The sequence below is a fragment of the Myodes glareolus genome, chromosome 24, assembly GCF_982192425.1.
Source record: "Myodes glareolus chromosome 24, mMyoGla1.1, whole genome shotgun sequence".
NCBI classification, from domain to species: domain Eukaryota; kingdom Metazoa; phylum Chordata; class Mammalia; order Rodentia; family Cricetidae; genus Myodes; species Myodes glareolus.
The window spans coordinates 1,022,001-1,043,219 of NC_142049.1; the positions used below are offsets into that span (position 1 = coordinate 1,022,001).

Genomic DNA, 21,219 nt, shown 5'->3' on the forward strand with positions numbered 1-21,219 from the left:
ATATAGAGTTCATTCCTGTAGCTTGAAAATGCAATATATATACACACGTATGACGAATTTTAGTTGGACTAGTCATATTTTACGCGCTCAGTCACCACATATGACTGGCGGTGGCTGCATTAGATAATGTGACTCTAGCAGGTATGGCCAACCTATAGCCCTGAGGTCACTATAACTCAGGATAGCGGTGAACGTAACCTAACACAAAACCTCATGTCTTAACTGTACCACTTTTTAGGTGTGCGATGCCCATTCTTAGAGCATGTTTGCTCACGTGTGAAGAAGCAAAGTGACTCCCCGCCTCCTACTCTGGTCTCAAGGAGGATAGAACAAGTCCACACATCCGAGTTCTAACATCTCCTGGCATCTCACTCAGTTCTGCTAGCCCCTGGGGGAGCTCCAGAATTCTCTGCCAGACTCCAAACTATCTCAGTCTGAGGGCTGTCTCCTAGTGTGACATCTTCTCTTGTTGTTCTTATTTTTCTTCCAAGAACTTGGCATCGGCCGCAGCAGCTGGTGAGAGCCATCTCCAGTTCTTTGGGTGGAGATTTTACCAGATATGATTTGGCTTCAGGCTCCTGTAATAAACACCCATAGCTCAAACAGAGAATGAGATAAACACAATGCTTGCTTACACAGAACCCAATCCGGCAGGGAATAACACAGACCCAGACCTAGTGTTTATAAACTAGATATTTATTTCATGTCTATAAAAATGAATTTAATTTCTATTCTGAATTCCCAATCTCCCAGATCATTCAGAAAGTCAACCTTGTTCTTTGTCAAGGGAGCTCCCACCAAGGTAAAGCAACTCCTGAGATCTTAACCTGTGACCACTCACTGCAGAGGCCCTAGCTCTACCCACAAGGATAAGCATCAGTCAGCCCTGGTCACTGTGGCAACACCATCTGCCACCCTGGCCCGTATGGTTTGTGGCACCTCCTGGTATGGCAGGGAGTTTGGGAAGAATGCCTCTCTAAGCCAAGTCTCCGGGATACATGACTCCTTGCTACTAACAGGAGCTAAAGGCTGCCTGTTGTCTGCCTCGAACTCATTTCCTGCCACAGTCTTGTTTCTGTTCTTCATCACGGAGAGAACGGCAAGACCCAATAGTGTTTTCTGGCCTGCCACCACCCCTCCCCCAAAAACCAAAGCTGTGCCCAGCTGAAACACAAGATGGAAAGGCAAAAGCCAAGGAAGATGGCGTGCTTCAATTAACGTTTGAATGAATTATTTCCTGAGACAGGACAGGCTTTGGCAGCCGGTATGAGGCAAGACAGGGGGGGCTTGGACAAGGGATCTTGGGATAGATGTGGTCCACGGGGTTCTGAAACTGGGGGAGCAAGCGTGAGACTTCCTTGAAAACTGAGATGGAAATCCGGGGTATAGTGGCTCATGTACTCGGGAACAGCGGCAGGAGGATCACTTTGCCACATTCTGAGGCCAGCTTGGTACAAAAAATGAATTCCAAGCCAATCAGAATTACATAATAAGGCTATGCTGGCTTGTCTGTGTCAACTGGACACTAAGTTAGAGTTATTACCTGAAGAGAGAGAACCTCCATTGAGAAAATGCTTCCATAAAATCCAGCGTTTTCTTAATAAGTGATTTAAAGGAAAGGGTGTTTCCACTTGAGCTGGTGATTCTGGGTTCTGTAAGAGAGCCGGCTGAGCAAGCCAGTGGAAGCAAGCCCGTAAGCAGCGCCCGTTCAAGGCCACTGCATCTGCTCCTGCCTCGGATCCTGCCCTGTTTGAGTTCCTGTCCCGACTTCCTCCCATGATTAACAGTGCTGTGGAAGGGCAGGCAGAATAAACCCTCTCCCTCCCAGCTTGCTATTTGGTCATGGTGTTTTGTCACAGCAATAGAAACCCTAAGTAAGATAAAGCCCCTGTCTCAAAAAGAAAAAGAAATTTTAATGAGTGGAGAAGAGGTGTCCATCTTAACCACGGAGAAGTTCAGCCTCTCTCTCCACCCACAAACTTAGTTTCAGAGAACTGGCTTCTCCTTACTCTGGGCCAAAGTCTTCTCCCCTGAGGCTGCTGACTGCTGACCTCGGGCTGCATGGAAAAATGTAATGACATCAGACCCTCAGGCACCATAGGGTGCGTTAGGTGATCCGAGTGGCTAAGATGGTAAAGGGGATGGTGACATTGCTGATGGGTAGCAGCGGTGATGGCGTAGATAACCCTGGTAGTATGATCCAACTTGATTTCCTGCTGCTGTGATAAACCCCTCCAACAAAAGCAACTTAGGAAGGAAAGGGTTTATTTCATCTCCTGGGTTCCAGTCCATCATGGAGGGGAGTCAGAGCAGACGCTCAAGGAAGACCGTTCCACCACGGAAACTTCTTGAGGCAGATATCACCAAGGAACGCTGCTCAGGTGACTTTCTTCCCGGTTCACGCTCAACGACTTTCTTCTTGCAGCCCAGGCCTACTTGCCAAGGGATATGGTCCCTCCTACATCAATTGGCAGTCAGGAAAATTAGCCACAGACACGCCCGTAGGCCCATCAGATGAAGACATTTCTTCAGTGGAGGTTCCCAGGTGTGACAAGTTGATAACCAGAATTAGTCATCACGTCATGTCGGTGACATTGATAACGGTATCAATAAGGGAAGCAGTACCGGTGACAGCAGCGGTGATAGGGCCGTGAGTTGAGCTGTTTCTTTCGGTGAGTTAGTCATTTGACGATAGAGACGAGGTTGGTGATATCGGCGCTGATGAAGATGGTTATATAAAGACAAAGGTGATGATATCATAATCACAATGGTGGCAGTGATTTGGCAGGTATAGGAAACAATAATGACAGAGATATCTGTGGCTAGGGCAGAGACAGTGATAATCATATTATGATGATATCATCATGAATAGATTGGCCATCTAACTGGTTGTGAAGACGGTACTGGAATACATAGAGAGGTTAGGATTGGTGATAGTATGTGCCTGTGGTAATAATAGCCACCAGCATCGTGTTTAATTTAAATTGTTTAATTTAAGGTGTTCTTACAGTTTAACCACAACAGTTTCATTCAGCCATTCAAGTCTTCTTGGTGAATACCTAGAGGGCCAAGAACCAATGGAATAGTGGTAGCCTGTGCCCCTGGGGAGTCACCCCAGCTCCCTCACTTATGCCCCTGCCATTCCTGAACAGAATCTCTTGGCTGTGTGTCTTCCCAGGATGAGGAGCTCACCTCTCAGCATGAGCCCTTAAAGAAGGAGACTGGATTGCCCCAGATTGCCCCGGACTTGACTGTGGTCCAATTTATCAAAGGTAAGTGAGCCCAGGCAAAAACAGAGGGAGAAAACCAGAGGTGCCTTTGAGATTATACTAAACACAGTCCCTTAGTGATTTTTCTTTATTAATTAATTTGCATCTATGGGCCTCTCATGAGTCCAGACACTCCTGGTAAGGTTGGTCATATACTCCTGTCTGCTGGGAACATCTTTTCTTACCAATGTCCATCACAGTCTTTCTTGTCCCTGTAGATCATGTTCAAGAGTCCCTCTACCTTCTGGATATGCCTGCCCTCACCCCCAGGAATGGGGCTACGGGCCTCCATCCTCTGGTCTCTCAGCATCCTTGGGGCTTCTGACTCGGTTCTGCCTTGTCTTTGCCCATCCTCTGCCATAAGCAGTAAACTCCTGAAGGTCAAAGCTTGTGTCCTTCCCCTACTTTCCTCTGAGCCGGCAAGCAGGAAGCCTTGAGTAAATGCTCATTAAATCTCCAGACTTCAGCATGGGTAGAAAGCCGGGGACCTGCTTTCTTGATTCTTTGTCCTTGCTTCTCTGTGGGCTTCTGTCTCCCAGGACAGTTTTTCAGTACAGTAGGAAATAGACTCGCTGACAGGAACTTCATGCTACCCTGATCCTGACACAAGAAAATCAATCACTCAGTTACCAGAGCCCACAGTGGGACCAGGCAGCATTTGCTAAAGAACTCAATCCTGTGGACGTTGATTGAGTGCCTGCTGTGTGCCAGGCAAGTCAAAAGGCCCTGATGTAAGGCCTGTCAGGCACTGGTCAGTGGAGAGTCTCCTGAAGTTTTTTTTTTTTTTTCTGTCTCTGATCTGAATTTCTTCACATAAAGATTGGGTTGGTAGTATTTGCTTTACCTTTCTAAAGGACTGGTGTGACTGTCAAGTAGGAGGAGGCCTGGGCAGACAGCTCTGTCTACTATTTAAAAAAAGAAAAAACTGCCTGTGTACGGTATGGTCTGTCCTGTGAGCACACCTACCTTGCTGTTCTTATCCATACCTAACAGAAAGTGGATCTACTATGGTTTAGGAAGGTATTATCCAAAGAGATCCTTCACCCTTCCCCAAAGACGTTTGAAGTAGGAAAGAATTTGAATTCATTTCTAGTTTTCTAAGATTTGACGTTGGGTTAATGGGAGAAGGGAATGTCTAAATTCCATGGGGCTGGGCCTAGAGGCAGTGGCCTGCACTGCAGATCTCTGTCACCCCCAACTCTGGAAGGCTCAACACACTATACCATGGAAGACTATGTTAATCACTGCTCTGCCTCCTGCCCAGAGAGCAGCTGGAGCTGGTTGTGCAATTAAATCCTAGAGCCAGTGATCTGGGCCAGTTCATCTCTGGACTGTTCAGCTCCTAGAGGAGCCTAGAGGAACTGGAGAGGGAGCTATCCATAGACCCTGTGGCTAGTTAGACAACTTGGCCCCTGGACAGCAAAGTTCTACAAAGGCCATTCTGACTCCAGGGCCTGGCTTTGACTACCTGCAATCAGGAAGGAGGCAGGAGGAGAAGAGACTCTTAGAGAAGACAATCCCTGGCTGGGGAAGATACCTGGTGGGGGTGATGCCTTCTCTTACAGTCTGCACAGGGAGGGGAAAGCTGTCTGATGGAGGAGACCTGTCCAGGATGTCAGAGGAGGGCCTTGTCTGATGGCAGCCACATGGTCCAGGAGTTAGAGGGGGCTTTTGGCTTGAGGGAGGAAACAGTACTAACGTGAAGGCACACTCATTCTGTTTAAGGCTCTGAGCTGGGCAAGGCTAATGAGGGAGACGAGAAGGTCTCTGAGTTGAGGGAGATGCTATCATGTCTGCTGTGAAGACCTTGTGCTGAGGGAAGCCCTGTCTTAAGAGGAGGCTGAGCAACTGAGCAGGAGGCAGGCCCTGGAATTCCCCTTCAGGTAGCTAAGGAAAAGGCATGGCCCTGCCCTCCAGGAATTTTCCATCCCTTATGGAGAAGGCGGTCTGCTGTGGAGAGGTGGGGGATGGGCGTCTAGTCCGCTGCCTTGATGAGTACAGCAGAGTGAGCAGGATGGAGGAGTCCTCTGGAGCCAGGCTGACAGGAAGGACAGGAACCGAGCGGGAGGGGCAGAAGGGAGAGTGGGTCTGTGCTAGAAGTGAAGAGAGCCGGTGCCCTGGCGTCTCTGGACGAGCCTGAGTGTGTCCCTGCCTCTCTCTGGGCAGGGAAGGAGATTGGTATAAACCTCTCTCGGTTTATAGGGAACTTCAGATGCTCTGGGCAACTCATGGAGGGAGGAAGGGAGAAAGGGAAGGAGGGAGGGAGGGAAGAAGAGCAGGAGGAGGGAGAGAGAGAAGAGGGGAGGGACAGAGGGAAGGGGTTGTTGCAGCAGCTACCTGGAGTGAGATTGCCTACCCCACTCCAAATGCTAGCTGAACACACTGTTTGGAGGCAGGGACTAGGGACTTTAACTGGATGCATTCTACAGTGTTAGCCCCTGTTCAAACCTCCTGGTTGAACTTTATTTTCTGGCTCTGAAGGAAATAGGCCCAGGCCATGAGGATAGGGACCAAGCTACTCTGACTATGCTCTGAATGTGCCTCCTATAACACAGGGACAAGGGCTCTGGTTGGACAGGAATAGAAGGTCTCACGTGGCCTCCATGGCTTTGTCTTTCCTCACCAGCACACCTGGGTTTCTCTTCCCCTCTTCCCCACACCTTTTGTCTAATAGTGGAGACCCCATGCGTCAGAACAGGAAGGGTCCTTGGACATTCCTGAGAACCCCTACTCTCCAGGACACTGAACCCAGGAGGGAAGGACTTCCCTGCCATTCTGAACTCAAAGGTTTTGCTCTTTCAGGGAGGGCAGCTCAATGAGGCAATGAGGCAGGATTCAGTAGCTACCCAGAGCCTGGGGGTGGGGGGAGTCCCCAGCTCCAGAACAATTATAACCACTGACTGTCTTCAGGCTGGAGTCCTGGCCATACCCCTTCTGGACATTCCTCTCCAAGTCCCCTCATTCTCTAGGTCCTAACTCTGTAGCATGATTAATAAAAAACCAGAGACAGAGATTGGGGTTCAGTCTGAAGGTCAGAAAAGCAAAGCAGCCAGCCACCGACTCTAACCTCTGCCTCAGTCAGAAATGACAATCCTGCCTCCAGGAATCTCAGAATGAGACTGTGACTGAGAGCTGTTTCCTCCCATCTTATCTTCCTCTCTAGGGCTGGGATTAGAAGCATGTACCACTGCAATTAAAAGCATGCACCGCCTGATTTCTATGGCAAACTAGTGTGGCTACTGGGATTAAAGGTGTGTGTCACCACTTCCTGGTCTGTAAGGCTGACCAGTGGGGATGTTTTACTCTCTGATCTTCAGGCAAGCTTTATTTATTAAAAATACAAATGAAATATCACTACATAACTCTCTGTTGTACATTCAGGAAGCCTCCTGGCCCAAGGCTGCCCAGGCTGTTCATTTTCTCTAGAGACCTGAGATTTTGCCCTAGGCATTTGGACATTTGATCTGGTCCTCACTCATTAAACAATATTTACAAAATGGCTAGCGTGTCCTGGGCTCTAGAGATAAAGCAGTTGATACCATTAAAATTACTGCTCTGAAATAAAATAAATGGGGGTGAGGTGGCAATGAAGCAGCTAAATGAGTGAAGTGTGTAATTCATTCAGTGCTCTCGGAAAACACACACTAGCTGTGGGGTTTCAGGGCAGCGGTGGCCCCTGGACTGAAGACCAAGAAGGGAGGACTCAAGCCCTGGTTGCCATAGAACGAGCAGGACAAGATGGGTTGTGGGGGAGAATAATTCAATAGAGATGGAAAAGAATCTGCAATGAGACGGGAGTGGATGATGAACTAGACTCAAATGAGAAGGAATGAGACAGAACTATATTGAACCCGACGGAGCCAAGCAGAAATAAGCGCGTTAACTAAACTCCCGTGTTACTCAATGAACTGAAAGACACAAGGAGAATTTCAAAGCAGGAAGCAGGATGGAAGGGAATCCCGTGTAACAGGATAGCCTGTGGTGCGCTAGGCGGAAACGGAAGGGATAGAAAGGAACGGTAGGGTTGGGGCGAGCAGACGTCGGTGGCACGGACGCTGACCTCCTTCCCGCTTGTCCCAACAGTCTTCCCCAGCGTGCTGCTGCGGATGCTGCGCCACCCCATCTTCTTGCTGGTCGTCCTGTCCCAGGTGTGCACCTCATCCATGGTGGCAGGCATGGCCACCTTCCTGCCTAAGCTCCTGGAGCGCCAGTTTTCCGTCACAGCCTCCTTTGCCAACCTGCTCCTTGGCACCCTCGCTATCCCCTTGGCCATTGTGGGCATCGTGCTGGGAGGTGTCTTGGTCAAGCGTCTCCATCTGAGTCCCATGCAGTGCAGCGTCCTGTGCCTGCTGGGGTCGCTGTTGTGCATGGTGCTCAGCTTGCCACTCTTCTTCATCGGCTGCCCTACTCATCAGATTGCAGGCATCACCCAGGACCTGGGGTGAGTAAGCATGTCCAAGGCGCACGGGAAGGGTAGGTCAGTGAGCCACCTACCTCTCTCCCCTCCCCTGGGGGCTATCTCCTCCCAACACCTGAAAAGCTCTATGCATGTCCCTCCTTAGTCTCAGGTAAGAGCAAGCAGTGGTCACTGGATGGCACCGAATGCCATAGAAGAGGCAAGGATGAATAGAACATTGGGAGCAAGACAACTGAGGCCTGAGAAGGGCTGGAGGTTGAGTCAGGGTGCAGCCACCAGTAGGATGGCATTTCCAGGGAGGCTGAGACCTGTGGGCCAGCAGACGTGGGACAGAAACCACACATAGGAGGCAGGACCCAGCATAGCCTGAGGGAAGCTTTTGCTCCCAGTCGAGGTTATAGCTGCCCCCAAACGACATGCCCTATGACTTTGAGAAAGGGGGTGAGCAGGAAGCTGGGCAGTCCTTCTCAAGGAGGCAGAAGAGATTAAGAAACTCTGTCTTTTCCTACAATGATCTCATTTTCCCTGGAAGCTGTTGTAAGCTTAGATTGGCCCAGAATCCAGCTAGAATTTCCCAGTCCTTCTTGGCACAACCTCCCTTACTCAAGTGCCAGGTTCCCTCACCTGGGCTCCACCCTTATCGCTTGCCCCCCTTCCTTCTCCTTCCCCTCTCCTCTTCCCAAACAGCCAGGCTGTCTGGAGTAGGGCCTTCCATATGCAGAGTGCACCCTAGGCCCTGCAGCCGGGCGCTCAGGAAGCCCCAAGTCTGAGCAAGGACCAGGTTCTCCCAGTGACGTTTCAAGTGAAAAGTCAGTCGATACATTACCACCATTTTTTACGATTTATTGGGGAAAGCCATAGCACAGTGATAGAACCCTTTATAGAGAGCTCATGGGGACCCAATGAAACATACAAGGGAAGCCTTGAGCCTGCTGGGTGTGTAAGAAACCTTGGCTCTGGACAGACGTCCAAGGTGCTAGTTGTTCAGTGACCAGCTCACTCGATTGTTCTCAGACCAATTGTTCGCAGCCTGCCTGCGTTTCCTTCCTCTTCTTCCTCCTCCTCCTGTTCTTCCTCCTCCTCCTCTTCCTCAGCTCTAACATGGCATCTTACTCCAATTCTCACCAAAGTTCTTACAAGTTAATTCATGGGTTCTGGGTTCTAATTCGCAGAAGCTCTTGGAGGCCAATCGAGTTTCCCTCTTACGTTCCGTTGAGTCCCCATGTGATCTCTATCATGGGTTCCATCGTTATACCCACTTCACTGATGCTACAGCGTCACCTGGCAAGGGTGCTGTGTTTCCTCCTGGCATCCTACACCCCAAAGCCATCCTCTTGCCCCCACCCCAGGGTGATCACCCCTTCCAACTAGTAAGTCTTCCGGTGGGGGCACTTGACACAGGGAGCAGGACAGGAGAATGAACACAGAGGTTGTGAGACTTCAGGAGGGTGTCAGTGAGAAGAGAACCCCAGCCCAGCTATTAGAGAAATTAAGGTCCCAGAGGAAATCAGGCACAGGTTGGAGGCCCCACCGCTGGGTGGTCTGCTTGCGGGGGCCCTGGTCACAGCTGTACTTTGCTGAGACAAGGCAGTGATTCAGCTCATAGAGAGAACGGTCCCTTTATCTGATGCTCACTTCTGGGAGGAATTTCTGTTGTGTTCCATCCAAGCACAAGGATATTTGCCGGAGCTTCCAGACATGTGGAATCCAGGGTTGGAAGGATGCGCTGCAGACTCTGGCCCGGACTTTTCACTCCCCCGATTAGAAAGTCCCCCGAATTTCAGTGTTTCTCCCTCAGGGAAAAGCTGCAGCTGAAATCGATGGCCACTGCTCTCAGAGTAGGAGCCAGGCTGCAGAGAGGGGCCTGAGAGGAGAGAACCCAGCCAAACATATTTGCTTTCTCTCTGTCTAGTGCCCAGACAGAGCCAAGCCTGTTTCCTGGCTGTTCAGAACCCTGTTCCTGCCAATCGGATGACTTTAACCCTGTTTGCGACACCAGTACCCACGTGGAATACATCACACCCTGCCATGCGGGCTGCACGGGTCATGTGGTCCAGGAGGCTCTGGGCAAAAGCCAAGTAAGCCACCCTCCCACCCAACCTCTGCCTCCAGGCCCCTTCCCCTGCCTATCACTCTGCCCTCTGTCACTGCCTTGCTCCTCCGCTTTGGCTGGAGCAGAACATCATTCTCTCAGTAAGTGTCATTGACAGCCAGGGTCCAGGGAGGGGACCCACAGCTGACTCCCAGCTGTGGGTCTGCGCAAAGAAATAACCCACGTGGACTTCAGGCTGCAGGAGTGCAGATGTGGTCCCTACCGGTACATACAAGAGTAGAGGGGACACAGCCCACTTGGGAGGGTCCCAGAAAGCCCCCCCAAGAAGCAGAATGTATAACAGATCTTCCAAGGTCATTAGGCAAGCAAGGACTTGGGATGGGGGGCGGGCTTTCTGGGCAGGAACAATAGCATAAGAAGAGATTGAAAGAACACACATTGTACATAAGCTTCCTGGACCCCAGGCCCTGCATGAAAGGCTTACCTTGGTGAGCTCACTAACAAGGAAGCAAAAAGCCACAGTGCCTAAGAGACATTAAGCACTCATTTTTATTCTGCCCATTGTACAGATAGGAAATGAAGGCCTAGGGAAGTACCAGACAGAGCCAGGGTCTTATACCAGAGTGGGACTAGAATCCATGCCTCTGGTCCCCAGTTCAACCTGTACTGGATTCAGAGGTGAGGGTCTAGATGCACCATGTAGAGGAGAGTCAGCACTCAGGAACTGCTTTCCAGCCGGGGATTGTCTCCTGTCACGTGTACACGTGTCCCTCCTTGTTGGGATCTGGGATGGGCTGGTCCAGCCACGACACACTCAGGTAGGTGACAGAGAGAGAGGGGGGAAGATAGACACTGTGTGGACCTCAGGCTTATAAGGCAAAGTCGTTCCTGTGGGAAGGACTGGAGACATCTGTGAGACCTTCCCGCCATGGAAATTGATGCCTATGAGAGAAGCTTAGGGAAGAATCTAGAAAACAGTGTCTAACCTTGGTGTCTATCCCAGCTGTCCTCCCAAGCAAAGAAACAGTGGGGACTACCATGCCAGTCCCCTGCTTTGGCATATTTCTCCCTTACCTGGCTCAAGGTGTCACCAGTCCTATGGGTTACTTGATGTGTAACTGAAGCCCAAAGGCCAATTTTAAGTAACGCAAAGTGGTGAGGGTTAGGGTTCTGTCAGTACAGCTGGTCATGCCTGTCACGCCTATCTGCACGGCAGTAGGTAGCTATCTTGGCTCGCCGGTGATCCAAGCCCCGGTGTCCTTCCCTCTGCCTTCCCACCTCTCATCTTTCGCTGACCACCTCCCAAAGACCTCCACCTTAAAATTCCTTCCCCATACACCCTGACAGTGGGACCTTCTGCTTGCTCATCCAGTCCATGCCAAGAGCCACTGAGCTTGGATCCTTCCAAGGCCCCTAGATAACACCTTGGGTTTCTCAGCCCTTCTCAGACTGGGAATTAACCGAGGTTTCTGTCGTAAGAAAGTAGGAGGCCCCAGGACCACCTGTGAGAACCGATTCCTGCACACCTGACTGGGGCCCATGGTAACTGTGGTCCATCTCTCAAGAAGGTCTGACCTGGTGCTACAAAGATAGCTCAATGGGTAAAAGTGATTGCCCTTGCAGGGAACCTGAACTCAGTCCCCAGCCTCCATGACCAGCAGTTTACAACCATCTGTAAATTCCTCTACAGAGGGTCTGATACCTTCTGGTCTCCATGGGTATCTACATTCATTCTCTCTCTCTCTCTCTCTCTCTCTCTCTCTCTCTCTCTCTCTCTCTCTCTCACACACACACACACACACACACACAGAGAGAGAGAGAGAGAGAGAGAGAGAGAGAGAGAGAGAGAGAGAGAGAAAGAGAGAGAGAAACACATAGACACTCTAACCAATAGGAAAAAGGAAAAGAAGCCCCAGCCTCGCTCCTTACAGGCACCAAAGTGTCACTGGTGGCCAAACCCCTTCCTAGAGTATATCTACCATTGGAAGTTCTGCAGGCTGCCACAGGGCTCACCTAGGGATAGTCTCTCTGCCTCACAGCTGTGGCCCAGGCTAAACACAGTCTGTCTGCCTCCAGGCGCCTTGCTTGACTCAAGTGATCACAGATCCACCAATCGCCAGAGTCTGGGACTCCAGCCAGCTCTGCCCTGCCGGCTGTGGACACTCAGAAGCTTCTCAGGCCCCAGGCCCTTGGCCAGCTGCTGCCCTTGGAGGCTCCTGAAGGTCCGTCTCCTCATTCTCCTCACTCCAGGTTTTCTACACCAACTGCAGCTGTGTGGCAGGAGGTGGCACGGTGCCTGCAGGTTCCTGCGAGTCGGCCTGCAGCCACCTGGTGATGCCCTTCATTCTCCTGACCAGCCTGGGAGCGATGGTGGCCAGCATCACCCACACACCTTCCTTCATGCTCATCCTAAGGTGACAGCAGGGCAGGCATGGTGGGGATCAGGATGCTTTCACCACAGCCAGCAGGGACAGTTGAGGGAAGAGTTGAAAGAATGAGGACACTCAAGCATCCTAGCTCCTGTCGTGCCTTCATTCTCCCGGATGTGAAGCTTTCTCTCCCATCATGCAGACGAGGAGCCTGGGCTCAGAGAAGTTCAGAATCTGGGGCTTGTTTTAAAGCGTTGATGTTTTCTTGCCCCAGAGAAGGATAGGTCTGTCACTGACCTGGCCTCCCTGATGGGGGACACCCTTTGGGAAAGAAGAGGTGGATCTAACCTCTTGCAATGGGTGGGACACAGTGGGATGGTTAGGAAACCAACAAGATCCCTGTGGGCTGGCCGTGCACGCCCCTCAAGGCTCTAAGCATAGAGTAAGGACCTCCAGGTGCTGCTTCTAAGATCTTCCCATCCTTGTCTTGGTGCCCATGGGTCTAACAAATTGTCATTTCTGGTAGTCCTTGGGTAGGGACTGGGGCAAGGAAATCTGAGAGCAAGATAATTCTTTTGTCACTCTGCTGGGACTTTTCTGCTTGCTATAGACAATCTAGCAAATTAGAAAGGAATACTGGGAGCCGAGTGTGATGGCATGTGCCTTCAATCCCACCTCTCAGGAGTCAAGGGCAGGTCATCTCTGTGAGTTCAAGGTCTGACTGGTCTGCATAGTGAGTTCCAAGACAGCCAGGACTGCACAGAAAGACCTTGTCTCAAGAAAAAGAAAGAGAAAGAGAAAAGAAGAAAGAAAAGAATGTTAAAAGATGGAGGGTCAGTGGGGCGGTGGTGGTGCACACCTTTAATCCCAGCACTCAGGAGGCAGAGACAGGCAGAGCTCTGTGAGTTCAAGGCCAGCCTGGTCTACAGAGCGAGTTCCAGGGCGAGTTCAGGACAGGCTCCAAAGCTACAGATACAACAGATACAGAGAAACCCTGTCTTAAAAAAAAGAAAAGAAAAGAAAGGAAGGAAGGAAGGAAAAAGGAGGAAAAGAGGGGGGAGGGAGGGGGGAAGGGAGGGAGGAAGAAAGGAAGGAAGGAAGGAAAAGAAAAAGGTAGAGGGTCCATAAATCAGGCTGGCATGAGGGAGAATGTATAAGGAGCAGATGCCTGAGGAGAGCCGTGAATGCAGGCCGTGGTGACTTGATTCCTGGCTCTAACCTCAACAGTTGGCAATCTCCTTATTTACAGAACAGACCTGGTGTCATGTCCGCCTCCCAGGGATGAAGTGACCTGATTGCAGGATCCCTAAGTTATCGGGAGCACTTCCTAAGTGCCAGCTGTGGGCACTGTTTAGGAGCAGTCTCTGCTGGGTATCCCAGGCTACAGGGTTGCAGAGATGGGAAAACAGGACCTGATGCATGGCTGTCCCAGAATCAGGTCTCTCAGTGGCGATTCCCGTGGGACTGTGGAATGAGGGTGACAGTTGGTATACGGGCCTAGGATGCAGGAGACGCGACTCTGTAGGTTGAGGGGTGACAAGTATAGACTCTGAGCCTCCCCCATCTCCCCAGCCTTCAGCTGCGGGGAGAGTGGCATGGGGGATAGAAACCTCCTGCTGCACGGTGCTGGGCTGAGTCTCGGTCTACCCTCACACAACCTTGTCTTTCCTGGTAGAGGCGTGAAGAAGGAAGATAAGATCCTGGCAGTGGGGATGCAGTTCATGCTCCTGAGAGTACTGGGTAAAGAGCTTGCCCGGGGACCCTGGTGGTGGTAGTGGGCATCCAGATGTCTTCCGTGTGCCAGGCCCGGGAAACACAGGGCTGCATGGGGTAAGAAGATCTGACCACACGTTTGGAGGTGTTGTGCCCTGGCCACACCAAGCCTGATGGGGGCTCCCTCCAGATACATGCTAAAGGATACCTGGAGGCTAAAGAAAGATTCCTGAGCCAAGAGACCCAGCACTCTTGTGGCTTGCATGTGCTGAGGGTGGGGAATCCGGGCATGGTGACCCTCTGCTGCCCCCATGAGCCTCTCCTTTCCTAGCCTGGATGCCCAGCCCTGTGATCCATGGTAGTGCCATCGATACCACCTGTGTGCACTGGGCCCTGAGCTGTGGGCGACGAGCCGTCTGCCGCTACTATGACCATGATCTGCTACGAACCCGGTAAGTATGAGGTCGAAAGGTCAATGTCGGTACACACCCACCCTGCAAACCCCAGGCTACCTCTAAGAGAGATCTCATACACCTGGTCATACATCTGTCAGTGACAGAGTAAGAGGAATATTTAGTCTCTCCTCCACACACCCAGGGCCCCTGCAGAACTTCCCCTGTCCCCAAACCTCAGTGTCTCTAATTGTACCATGTCTACTAACTCCACCATCCCCACCCTGGAGCTAAAACCAGTCCCCAAAGAGTGGGCTCCTGAGTTCAAGGTTCCTCATCCTTCCCCCAGGTTCATTGGCCTCCAGTTCTTCTTCAAAAGTGGGTCCCTGGTGTGCTTTGCCTTAGTCATGGCCATCTTGAGGCAGCAGAACAAAGAGGCAAGCGTCAAGGCCACTGTGGAGAGCACTGACCTACAGCAACTGTAAGCATCAGAACCAGAGCAGAAACCCGAGGATCCAGGAGGTCAACAGGCCCAACCCCACCCTGGCCAGGCATGGCAGGTACAGCCATGCATCGCCTGAGCCCTTTGCCCAAGATGGGGCATCAGAAGTGCCATGTTCCAATTCTGGTTCCTGCACCAATCTGTGAAGTGACTTTGAACAAGCTTCTAACTTTGCTTGCTCTTTGGAACCAAGGAGTTGTGTTGTGTTGGTCATTGCTCCCCTAGCCAGATGACCAACCAGGGACCAAGCTTTGTTGGTGAGGAGAAATTGTACGGCATTCACCCACCCCCATTCTAGGATAAGGAGGTGCCCCAGCTCTGCCACTCATGAAGACCCTCTCAAGCTTAAGTAGGAGAGGATTCCAGCTCTCAGGTTTCCGCTGTGCACATCTGTGAAGGCCTCCTCCCCAAGCCCAGGCTGCCTTCAAGAAGTGTCTATTTGGCGCCCCCTGGAGGCAGATTCCAGAGAGGAGATTAAGAAGAGCCCCAAGAACAAGAAGGATACATACCACATTTGATGAGGCATGTAGGCAAGAACCTTAGCTGGGGTGGGAGAAGAGCTCTTTAATTCAGATTTTGCAGCTTTTGTCTTTAGGGAGCCACAGTTGGTGAAAGGAAGGAGCTCCATCCTTTCCTTTAGAGGTCTTGTAACTTCAGAGACCAGTTTTGTATTCAGAATTGCTCCTACTGAATGGGCATTGTCAGAATCTCACACAGGGGCTACCAAAGTCACTGTGGCTTTGGAGAATAGAATCCTAGACCATATACCTAGGGCTTTGTAGCTAATACCTGATTCTGTGATCGCCAAGTCGGGTTGACCTCTTGTTCTCTGAGATCAGTGTGAGGTCTAGGGGCAGAGAGAGTGAGCTATGGTGCAGAACTCTTGGGTCAGAATCCCTGGAATCCCTGATTCCTTTCCAAGTTAGGCTTGGTCTGACTTTCTGACCAGTCTTATCTGGCCTAGTTGCTTCCAGGCAGCAGAAGGGCAAGCCCTGATCTGCTCCCAGACCACCAAGTGGCCCTGAAGAGAGGGGAGAAGGAGCTAGAAGTAGCCCCTACCCTTGTGCCTAGCTCTTAGCTACAGGACAAGGTACTTGTCTCCTGTGCAGAAGCCCCCATGCCTGCCAGGCGTGATGAGACACATCTGTGACCCAGCATTGGGAGGAGACTAGAAGATCGGAGTTCAAGGCCATTCTCAGCTACATAATGAGTTTGAGTCTAACCTGGGCTACATGAGAATGTCTCAAAAAAATCCAAAAGGAGTAAAGAGAAGAAAAGAAGAGTAGAGGAGAAAAGAAGAAGAGAAAAGGGAGGAGGAGAAGAGAAAGGCGAAGAGCCGAGTCACTATTTTATCCTACAGTTGAATATTTAGCCAGTATCTGAGCCTACACTGCCAAGAATTTTGAAGTCTATTCCACCAAGACAAGTCTGTTAGCAGGTTTTCATTCTGTTGTTTCTCCTGCTCCCTGGGTCATACAGGAATAATCTAGCCATATACATACAGCTTATTATTAAATTTGTCTTCGCATAATGCCTCTTCCAAGACAAGAATTTATCCTTCTAAACTGCATTAGGGGTTTGCGTCAGGCATGCCTCTTCCAGTTATTTAGAGTTCAGCCTCGCGGAGTTTATTCTCTCTGGCATCTTGCATTGTTTTCTCTCTTTATATTCTGCCCTGATTTTTCCCTTTGGCTGGTTTATTTCCTCCAGTAATGGGTTCAGAAATGGGATACGATCATGAGGCTGTCCAGTCCTCACCTGTCACCATCATCACTCACATTGTACAGAAGAGACATCACCTCAGAAAGGTTGAGTGATTTGCTTGGGGCTATGGTAATACACATGTAATTATATGATTAGATACATACGCACATACATACACACATACATAAAGAAGGGTGGGGCCAGAGCCGGATCCAGATTTGTGGAAACCGAAGCTAACACAACTCAAAAGAGTTCTCTTTATAAAAGATGAGAGAGAGAGAGAGAGAGAGAGAGAGAGAGAAGAAGAAGAAGAAGAAGAAGAAGAAGAAGAAGAAGAAGAAGAAGAAGAAGAAGAAGAAGAAAGGAAGGAAGGAAGGAAGGAAGAAAATAATGAATACAGCTTAACCATGTAGGCTGCGTCTCCTTAAAATGCCTGAGACCAAAGTATTTTGGATTTGAGATCTTTTCATATTTTGAAATATTTGCATCACTATCATAAAATCTCTCAGGAATGAGGACCCTAATCTAAACACAAATTCATCTTGGTTTCATGCACACAGCCTGAAAGTCGTTTTGTGCAATACATTTAGAGCTCCCGTGAGTGATGAAGACCCTGAAATCGGGTCTGAGGTATTCCATGCGTGCAGTTACATTAGCGCTCAGGAAGTTTGAGTGTTAGAGCCTTTCAGATGGTAGGTTTCCTGTTTTTTGTAAGGAAGTCAGCCTTTACAAAATTAGATATGAAAGTAAACATGTACCCAGAATGGAGAAAAAAAACCCACTCCATCCAGAAAAACAGTGTATTTTTTTAAAAAAAAAATCAAATAATTCCCCTACATGCCTGCAATCCATCCACACACACCTTCATAGTCAGGATTCTCCACAGACTGTCTTCTGGCTTCATCCAAGTTCATATTTCTGCACTTCCTCCTCCATTCCTTTTATGTTTCCAGGACCACAAGCCACAAACAGAAGCCACACCCTCAGTGTTTGCCTCTTCAACGTCATCATGCCGAATGGGGTGGGCAGTGGCTGGGGAGTTCCCCGGAAGCCACTCTTTAGGCACAGATGACTGCTGTGACTTCCCCAGGCATAGCAGTAACTGGAGTGGGCATACGTACATCTTGGGGACCCCCATCTCCACCTTGCCCAGGTCCTAGAAGCCAGAAGCCACTTGTTGAACCACAGGGAGGCTGGAGTGGGAAGAAGTGGTTCAAGTGTCTTCCCTTTGCCCATTTCCTACACTGAGAAAAAGCGGCATTTCTTGCGTGCCTCACTGGGTCTCAGGAGCAGCCCAGATGCCCACCAAGCATTCACCTCCCTGGAAGCTGGCCTCTGGGGGATCCGAGGGATGGAAATTAAGCTTCATCCCACTAGGACTTGGCCCTTGGGGAAGCTGAGAGCTAGGGACCACACCTTTGTTCATGAGTTTAAACTCTTCTGCTGGTCAGGTGAGAAGGCTTAGGCATCTCTGCAAGAGAGCTGTGCAGCCACGTGCCAAGAGTAAAGCAAGTTAAGACAAAAGAGGTTTCTCCAAACTGTTACAGAAAATGCATGCACACAAACACAAGTATAAACACATGCACGTGGCACAGACATGCACATTCACATGCACAGGCATATCCCTATTAACATACATGCACACATACATATAGCCAAAATCACATACATGCAAACATTTATGCATACACAGAAACATAAAAACTCACACAAGTACCTTTGTACCCTCTTCATACTTTGCACCCACTTACACACACATAATAATTTACACGATCATATGCACACCTACATGTACATTCACATATGTGATGACACACAGACAGATCCTTACACACATGCATATACTCACAAAACACAAACATGGACACAGAAGCTACACATTCTCATACACATGTGTATTTATATACACATGCCCACACATAATCCACACACTAACATGCACACTTGCAGACACACACAACCTTACACATACAGACACACTCACCAACTCACACTTAGAGTGAAATGGATACATATTCATGCACACACGCAGACTCTATGTACAACAAACATACACAAAAATGCACACTCACACATTCACATGATCATATATACACACAGAGACATAGTCATATATATATACACACAGGCACACATACAAATCCATACACATGTACACACATGCACACCTACAAACTCACGATGTCCACAAACTCAAACAAACACATAAACACACACTCAGTCTCCTGTCAACAAAGAGCCGTGAGCATCTATATCTGTGAGTCTCTCTGCCCTGCACCAGGCCCTACCCTGCTTCACTGCTGGTGAAGGCCCAGGAGCAGATGGGACAGACACCAGAAATAGCATCTCAGTGCCTAACTTCCAGTTCCTTTTGCTTGGGGAAGCTGGGAAGCTCCGGGACAGGCAGATGCCTCTGGGGATCCGGCTTCAGGAGCCATGGTCTGCTCACTACACGCTCACCATTCATTACCTGCACATGCTGAACATTTCCCCTTGATACACCAGCTGCCCTCTTTGTCCCTCTCTCCACCTCTCTTCATGAAGTCCTATCCTCTATCAAGGCCCAGTTCAAAAGCCTCTACCTCTGGGGAGGCTGTAGGGCGTGGCGATAAAGGGGTAAGTCAGGGAAGTAGCCTCATTAAAGACATAAATGGCATTTTAAAAAATAAAATTATAAACGGAGCAAGGTGTAGGGTGTGTGCCTGTAGTCCTATCAATCACTCAGGAGACAAAGGCGAGAGGATGGTGAGTTTGAGGGCAGCCTGGGCTACAATGTGAAACCTTGTCTCAAAACCCAAAATAAATAAATAAAATTCACCACAGCTCCTCTCCCCACACACTTACAAAGACGACAGCTGGAGCCCCGTAGAGTCTTCCTAAGAAGCCAGCATCTCAGGCCAAAGCCCTTCATATTGGAGCTGCAGAGACATCAGACTTAATCTCAGACCATGTAGTCGTAGGGGGACCCTGAACAACTGACCACATCCCTCCGCACCCAGTTCCTTACCAATAAGGCGGGCAGATCCGCTCTGTCTCCTTTCCCCATGATGGCGGAGACAGGTAAGGTACCATCCTGAGCTCACAGGCTCAGCACCTGATGATCTGAAGTGTTCCCTTCTCTTTTCCTGCCTCTGAGAGGATTTAATACGCACCTGGTGCAGAGCACGGAAGGTGGAGGAGACAGGAGGCTCACCCCCTATGCTCTGCCCTGGCTGCAGCTCTCTTGCTCCCTCCCTAATCTCTTCTCCGCTGTCAGTGCGGGTTCAGCTGGCCTAGTCTTATCTCTCCCCACAGCCAGCTTGGGACAGCTTTTCACCTCCAGATTTACATTTTTATTGATTTTGTTTCTCCCTCCAGGGCTGCCCTTCCCTTCTGCCTCCCCTTTGGCTATAAAATGGGTCTACTGCGGGACATAGCAGTTCTGGGGTCAGCAGAGACGGATGGTGGGGCTCAAGCATGACTTCAGCCCCAATCACTTACTCAATCAGCAACCCACTCGACCAATACATCCCACGTGCATCTAGGGACACGGTCACGTGTCAGACATAGGCTGCTCTTAGGAAAGATGAGGGTGCGTGGGTGCAGGACAATCAGAAGGCTTTGGATGCCTTCCTGGAGGGCAAGGAGGAGCCCTTGAAACATTGATTGATGGATTATTCCATTGACTGGTTATTTTAAGCAGGGAATAACAAGATGTATTTTAGAAAGGGCCACGGACTGCGCTGTGGGGGCTCCGAGTGGCAGAGGGAAGCTGGAGGTTTGGAGCTTAGGCAAGAGGCTAGAGCGGTAATCAGGAGAAGGTAATCTCGAGCCACGTCAGAAGCGGCACCCTAGAAGTGGAACAGCCAGGCTGGGTTTTGAAAGATGAGCAGAGTAGCGTGGGGAAGGGTGCCGGGCGGGCGGAAGAGCTGTGGAGATAAGGGAAAGGCAGGCAGAAAGCTCCTGGCAGGCTGAGGAAATTTCCACTCATTCTGAATGGCTCAGCGTGACCTAAAAGGGCAGCGAGGGGCAGAGGCCGAAGAAATGGGTCAGGGCCCTCAGCCTCTCAAGCCCTTCTGTCCCCTGAACCTGGACACAGGCGGAAGTAGGAGGACCCGGAGGCAGCTGGGCTGGGCTCTGAGCTCCAGGTCAAGGTGCTCCTTCCTTAAAACAAACCTTCCCCATCCACAACTCTGTAACTATTCTTCCCGTGGAATAGATAAAGCAGCTGAGGGCCTCTAGGGCGGAGATTTGTTAAGTGGATTATCAGGACACACACCTGTTTATCCCCGCATTTGGAAGGTGAAGGCAGAAGGGTCAGAAGTTCAAGTATGAGGCCAGCCTGAGCTGAATGAGACCCTGTCTCCAAGTATGCAGCAAAGAAAAACTGGGGGGGGGGGGGTGAGATAGGGGAGAGAGAGAGAGAGAGAAAGAGAGAGAGAGAGAGCTGAAAAGATGGATCAGCAGTTAAGAGTGCTTGCTATTCTCCCAGAGGACCCAACTTCTGTGCCCAGCACCCATGTTTGGTGGCTCAGGACTGCCTGTAAGTCCAGCTCCAGGGAATCAGGGAATCTGACACCCTCTTGTGGCCTCCTTGGGCACTTGCACACACGTGTACACACAATACGCATATACATAAATAAAAATTTAAAAAAAAAAATTTTAAAGAAAAAAAAGTGCAGAGGTTTGTCCCAGGTCATTTAGGAGCCCAGGTACCCCATCTTCAAATGCCGGTGTGTGTTTTTAAATCCTACATCCTCAGTAGGTGGGATAGGAAGGAGGAGAGAAAAACATACCAAACAGAGTTGGGTTTTGCTTTGA

General features: G+C 50.1%; 1 protein-coding gene across 4 annotated transcripts in view; it reads left to right on the top strand.

Annotated features, from left to right (window-relative positions):
* Slco2b1 (solute carrier organic anion transporter family member 2B1) overlaps nt 1–16,246 on the top strand; it is a 46,412-nt gene extending 30,166 nt beyond the window's left edge. For all 4 annotated transcript variants that reach the window (XM_048435050.3, XM_087901532.1, XM_087901530.1 and 1 more), the window contains 7 exons: nt 3,179–3,272; nt 7,353–7,710; nt 9,599–9,764; nt 11,990–12,153; nt 13,784–13,848; nt 14,153–14,273; nt 14,563–16,246. In XM_048435050.3, coding sequence (XP_048291007.3) covers nt 3,179–3,272; nt 7,353–7,710; nt 9,599–9,764; nt 11,990–12,153; nt 13,784–13,848; nt 14,153–14,273; nt 14,563–14,698 — 1,104 coding nt within the window. In that variant the 3' untranslated portion in view covers nt 14,699–16,246. The remainder of the gene's footprint in view (nt 1–3,178; nt 3,273–7,352; nt 7,711–9,598; nt 9,765–11,989; nt 12,154–13,783; nt 13,849–14,152; nt 14,274–14,562) is intronic.
* Nucleotides 16,247–21,219: the final 4,973 nt, after the last annotated feature.